The sequence below is a fragment of the Rosa chinensis genome, chromosome 7, assembly GCF_002994745.2.
Source record: "Rosa chinensis cultivar Old Blush chromosome 7, RchiOBHm-V2, whole genome shotgun sequence".
Lineage (NCBI taxonomy): Eukaryota > Viridiplantae > Streptophyta > Magnoliopsida > Rosales > Rosaceae > Rosa > Rosa chinensis.
Genome location: NC_037094.1, coordinates 26680270 through 26686968, shown reverse-complemented (window position 1 = coordinate 26686968; position 6699 = coordinate 26680270). Strand labels below are relative to the sequence as shown.

At 37.5% G+C, this 6699-nt stretch overlaps 1 protein-coding gene and 1 pseudogene across 1 annotated transcript; one reads left to right on the top strand and one right to left on the bottom strand.

Moving 5' to 3' along the window:
• Positions 1–1047: 1047 nt before the first annotated feature.
• LOC112177702 lies at positions 1048–2424 on the bottom strand (annotated as a pseudogene).
• Positions 2425–4306: 1882 nt separating this feature from the next.
• LOC112177701 (cationic peroxidase 2) lies at positions 4307–5776 on the top strand. Its single transcript, XM_024315962.2, has 3 exons — positions 4307–4793; positions 4925–5087; positions 5185–5776. The coding sequence occupies exons 1-3, from the start codon at positions 4392–4394 to the stop codon at positions 5610–5612; spliced, it is 993 nt and encodes a 330-aa protein (XP_024171730.1). The 5' UTR covers positions 4307–4391; the 3' UTR covers positions 5613–5776.
• Positions 5777–6699: the final 923 nt, after the last annotated feature.

The following is a 6699-nucleotide window of genomic DNA, read 5'->3' as shown; positions in this document are numbered from 1 at the left end:
CTCTAACACCCTTTGTATTTTACTTGACAGATAGCGGGAACCCTGAGAACACCACAAGTAGCAGTCCGCCCACCGGATCAGCGTTAACCAAGATTTAGCTACCGCTAAATCTTAGACGTTAACAAATATATATATATAAATATATATATATATATATATATATAGTGAGGGTTTCTTTTTTTTTTGGGTCAATTTAAGAGATAGTTTGTTAGACTAACTTTTCAGTCACATATTGAGATCTCAACTGTTCAGTTTTTAAGTCCCTATGAGTAGATCAATTCTGCAAATTTTCAGCTAAATTGATGATCATTTGGGTATTCATAATAGTGATTTACTAATTATGAACACGAATGGTTCATGTTAGACAGATTTGGTTCGTCCATTGATTTAATCTAGTTCAATATCTTAACGTCACCACTTTAGCTTAAATTTTACAGAGATGATCTATAAATTAGTACCTAAAAACTAAATGGTCAAGATGTGGATGTGAGAACGAAAAGTGACCCTAAACTATAACCTCGCACTTTAATTTCAGACACACACACAATCTTGCTCTTCTAAGGAGGTCAGTTCCTTAGCTAAGAAACGCATTTCCATATTTTGATCACTTTTCGATCACATATTCACATTTTAACCGTTCCGTTTTTAGGTCCTAATGTATAGATCACTTCTGCAAATTTTCAGCCAAATTGATGATCGTTAAGGTATCAAACTCGATTAAATCAATGAATCTGTCCAACCTAAACCGTTTGTGTTTATAATTGTAAATTGCAATTTTGGATACTTTAATGATTATCAATTTTGCTGAAAATTTGCAGAGATGATCTATACATTAGGACCTAAAAAATTGAATGGTTAAGATGTGAATATGTAATCGAAAAGTGATCAAAATATGGAAATCCATTCCTTAGCTAAAGAACGGACCTTCATAGCAAAGCAAGCCTCTGTGTGTGTGTGTGTGACATATTCTTTGAGTTCGTCTCACAATACAAATCAATCCTTTTTTTCAACTAAAAGATTCACAAGTTATGAATGAGCTCCAAGTAACTATTTTATTTGAATGAAGATATCATATTATTAATGAAAATGAGGTCAATTGCGCAAAAAACTACATAAACATGAACTCCAAGTAAATATTTTGGATCTTCCATCAGTTAATTGCAGAACAAATTCGGCGAATTTCTCCCTTTGCTGCAGGTTTTAAACCGATTGTACTCATCTTCACCATGGACCTTCCAAACTCGGCATTGAAATTCAATGCTCGTAAGCCTCTGACACCCAAGAAACGTTGGACAAAGCTTCTTGTTGAGGCATCAGTCCATAACATTTGATCGGACTCGAGTATCCCACGACCATTCTTCAAGTTTGTAAAGAAAGTCGCATCAAATCGGTTCCCGCTGCTGTGTCTAAATCAAACGCTTGGCTCCATCACCGTTTTGTGGGCAAAGTGACTGTAGTTGAGAAATGAATGAAGGACTAATGGTAGGTGACACCACCATTTTCCGGTTGCATTGAAGTTATAGAGTCTGTAACTGAAAAACTGGCAAGCTGTAGTACCAATTGTGTGTCCACCTATATAGAGTTTTCAAAGATTGGTTAAAATAAATGCCATGCAAAAATAATTAATTTTTTGTATAATTAACTAAAGCATACCAACAAGAGTGACAAGATCTTGAGTGTTGAGACCCACTGCTTTGAACTTGTCCTTTTGTAATTTCATGGAGTCTCTGAAGCCAGGCAAAGCTGAAGTTTCAGATGCTAATGAAATCGTCCATCTAATCTCCCGGTGGGAACCTTCCAGTCAATTCCCTTCGTCTGTAAGAAAATAACAATGTATTTTAGAGCTTGCAAATTGATGACTAATATATAGTAATGAAGCTGTACTTTTTCACAACATATTAACCAACTATAATCTAATTTCAAGTTAAAAGTTTACCAAGACCACAGAATCGCGAGCAGCAAGGGCGATAATGTAAGCACAGGAAACAACTCCAGGGCATGCGGCTTCAAGTTTCTTCTTTGCATCGTCAATAACTTCCCAACCTCTTAATCCGCGGTTAGGGCCAGCAGTTTTTTCGGTGTTTGGACCGTCAAGAAGGACTGAAGCATCGCAACCTTGGACAAATTAAGCAATCATGAAAGTGCTCCTTAACAAGCCAGGAGCAATGGAAGGATCGGAACTGAAATGAGCTTGAACTGTTTGCTTGACAATGGACTCTGCTTTAGGGCATGAACTTGAATAGAATCCGACACGGGCGTTTTGGCCTTGCACCACCTTGGTAGCCAAAGCAATGAGCAAGAGATACATAAAAAAGAAAAGTCTGGACATTTGGAACATTCTGGTGCTTAACTGAGCTATAGCTTTCCTAGATAGAAAACTTAATAAATTCGTTGGCATGGTGATTGAAGTAGCTAGTGCTTCAATTATCTTGTGTTTGTGATTGTGCTAGGAGTGAAATGGTCTGAAGTACTTACTGGGCATCATGAGTACAAAACGCGGAGAGAAAGTAAACAAAGCCGGCTAACGGCTACAAATACGTACTATCAATTCCATTTTGGAAGCTTTTATTGTATTTCTAACATCTCCATGCATTCTTTTACTTTTTCCTCGTGACCTTTCTCTAATTTCATTTTATATTTAGAAGACCCATACTCTGATGCTCTTTTTCAACGGTTGCTTATCTTATATGGCTAACAAATCATATATGTTGAGTCGTTGTCAGCCCATTGTTTCTTAATCTACATATTGTGCCGCTATACAGGGACGTAGCCACGTTGTGGGCTAGTTGGGCTACAGAACCCAAAATTCTTCTAATAGTATAGATACCATAAGGATGCGTGTTGAACGGCATGTTTGGCCTTGGTCCAGTTGGCTAAATGGTAAGACTAGCGCAGACCTAGGTTCGAGTCCAGGACAGTTCTCTTTGCTATTAACCAATATATTTCTCCCTTTTTTGCATCATTTTCTCCCTTTAGTTCATGTTCTTTTTTATTTTTGTCTCTTTCCCCATTTCTCCCCCCTTTTTATTTTTCTTTCCCCTTCTTTTGTTACAATTTTTCCTATTAGTATTTTTTTAAAAAAAATTCTTCTCCGAAAGGAAAATCTTGTCTATTTTTCTTTGCTTTTTCCAAATTTTGTTCTTTTTTTTTTACTTACAATATTCTTCATTAATTTTTCTTATAAAATTTAGTATCAAAATCTATCAAATTATTATCGACAAAGAAAAAAAAAATTATAAGCAAGCCTTAAATTAGCCCACCCAAAATCTAGATTCTGGCTACGTCCCTGCCGCTATATATAATGTATAATACATAGTGATTACTATGTGTCCCGTACACACATGCAAAGAGAACTAGACAGGCTGCCGGTCATGAATGGGGGGCTAACCATGAACGGACAGACGACAAGGTCCGGATCCTCCCCTTTAACTTGGATTCTTTTGACCCAAGTTTCTCTCCTAGGAGGCTAGGACTATTTTTAATAAATATGGGTTGTATGTTTAAATTTCAAAGGGTCGTCTATCATCCTGTTTAGGGTTTCTAGTCCCTACAACAATAACTTTTTGATAAGTATTCATTAAAAATTAAGTGACATTAGCACTTCGATTAAAAACTAGGAATTTATGGACATCCCGAAATTAAGTTTTTCAGTTTTTCTTTACTAAAGTAAAGTAAACCTAGTCAAACGGGACATAGGGCTGAGTCCTCCTCAAATTGATCTGGTACAAGCTACATATACATGTTAAGGAACATGTTAGTCATATGAACTGATGAGATTATCTTGGCATCACCAGCTTCATTATCAGTAAGCATTATCCCATTATTGGAAAGAAATTCCTGACAATCTGACATGCATGACCAACCCCCCCCCCCCCCCCACCGGCCTTTCTCGTGGGCAAATTGGTGCAACGTAGAAGTAATTGATGTGGATCAAGCCAAAAAAGAAAGGGTCACGCGTTGTCAAAGAAAAAAATCAAACATATTTGTAATGTTTAAAATAAACAATATATACTTGACAATGACCACGTGATCATATTACTATAGAAAAATCAAAAGAAAAGAATGCAATAGGTTAACATTGTCAAGTGAAACAGTACCATGCAATGCATTTATGCAAATACTGAAGACCATAATGAGAAGAAGGCTCCACAATAGAACTTTCCTTGCCTTATCTTCTGGTTTTGCCCATAATATTTTTGTAGCAGCCGGCTTTGTTTACCTTGTGTCTTTAAATATTTACATGACCTTTATACAACCTGCCCTATATATACTAGTCGAGGCTTTACCCACAACACCACAAGCCAAAGCGCATCGATCATTATAGAAGTTGACACAGATTCTATAGTACTCACCCTAATACATATCTCAGATCTCTCTAGTAAGGCACCAAAATGTACCTTAAGTCATCCATTTTGTTAATGCTTCTCTTGCTTTCCTTGGCTACAATCTTGCTCTCTGCGCAAGGTAAAGAAGCCCCCCGTGTCGGATTCTATTCGCTTTCATGTCCTAGAGCAGAGTCCATTATCAAACAAACAGTTCAATCTCACTTCAAATCAGATCCTACCATTGCTCCTGGCATATTAAGGATGCACTTCCATGACTGCTTTGTTCAAGGCTGCGATGGTTCTGTTCTTCTCGACGGCCCAAGCACTGAAAAAACTGCTGGCCCTAACCGCGGATTAAGAGGTTGGGAAGTTATCGACAATGCAAAGACAAAGCTTGAAGCCGCATGCCCTGGGGTTGTTTCCTGTGCAGACATTCTCGCCCTAGCTGCTCGCGATTCTGTTGTTTTGGTAATTAATTAATTGAAAAGCAAGCTACACAATATTTATTTTGTGCATGAGTATGCACATTGATTAACTCAGTAACCTATTAATTAATCAGTAGCATGCTGAAGATTGAATTCGTTTCTATTTTATTGCAGACCAAGGGAATCGATTGGAAGGTGCCTACTGGAAGATTAGACGGACGTATTTCATTGGCATCGGAGACTTCAGCTTTGCCTGGCTTTAGAGACTCCATGAAAGTACAAAAGGACAAGTTCAAAAATTTGGGTCTCAACACTCAAGATCTTGTCACTCTTGTTGGTAAGTATTATATAACTGGTTAGTTATACATTAATTTCAACTAACTTCCTTGCACAGTATCATTTTAACTAACCTTTCTCAAATCGATCATCTCTAGGTGGACACACCATTGGCACTACCGCTTGCCAGTTATTCAGCTACAGACTCTATAACTTCAACACAACTGGAAATGGTGATGCTACAGACCCTACCATCAGTCCTTCATTCCTTTCTCAATTAAAATCACTTTGCCCAGAAAATGGCGATGGAGCCAAGCGTGTTGATTTAGACACAGGCAGAGAAAACCGATTTGATGCGACATTCTTTACAAACTTGAAGAATGGGCGTGGTGTACTCGAGTCCGATCAAATGTTATGGACTGATGCCTCCACAAGAAGCTTTGTCCAACGTTTCTTGGGAGTCAGAGGCTTGCGAGCATTGAATTTTAATGCAGAGTTTGGAAGGTCTATGGTGAAGATGAGTAAAATTGGTTTGAAACCTGCGGCAAAGGGTGAAATTCGCCGCATTTGTCCTGCAGTTAACTGATGAATTTAGGCGAAAGGAAGTCAGATTTTATTCTTTTCTTTTGGCAAATTCGATCAAGTGCATTTTCCGTTAATTGGTTTCTAAGGAAAATCGTTCATTCCTTTGTGTAAGCGAATTAATAAAGTCAGTTTTTTGGGGAATTTGATTCTACACCCAAATTGACACAACTCTTTTAGAATAAACCCATCCATAAGAGTGTTTTAATATACACCCAAACCAATTAATTAGATTTATGCAAAATAAAAAAACCTATTAAATAGACTAAATAATAAAACCCATTGTTGTTAAGAATTACTGAATCTGCCACTTTCAAATTCTCATTCACCTATTAAATAGGATTGATAATAAAATCCAGTAATGTTGCTGATGGAAGTCGATCATGAAACGGCTGCCCATAGACGTCGCCCAGAATTACTCAACCCTTGATTTCAGCAATTGATAATTCTCCTCTGGGTTGGAGGTTACGTAACTTCACATTGAAAAGTGTAATCTGCACATTCAAAGCTGGTGTCAATATCTCTACAAGCTTGTGATATAAATGGATTGCACAATCAGAGGTTGGTGGGTTGCCTGTGTTCGACAGCATATCCGATTGGTACCGTTGATGAGTATTGTGATTGCTATCTATTCAAAAGGTGTGTGTGCTCCTAACGAAGAGGTATTTGTTTTGTGATGGTTCTAGGTTTTTGATATTGAGTAGGTATGATAGACTATACAAGTTCTTGATTGCAGGTTTTTGTTTCATCTTCTTGTTTCTCAATAGATACTACAAGTTAATTTGATGGCTAAAGAGTACACCCACCTGGAATTTAGGTGCGACCTTCTCAAGTTTAGACGTGTTATGACCGACGAGTTAAGGGCTGAAATTACTGAAGTGAAGCTTGATCTGATTGCACCCTCCATCATCTACAATAACATGGACCCTATTATGGAAAATGAATGAACATGGAATATTGATTCTATACCTACGCCTATTGGAATGGGGAATCAAATTTCATTCAAAAAAAGGGGGGGGGAAAAAAAAGCAAAATGACATACCTTGATGAGAGGATGTTTAATCACTACATGATAGGAATACCTCCACAAA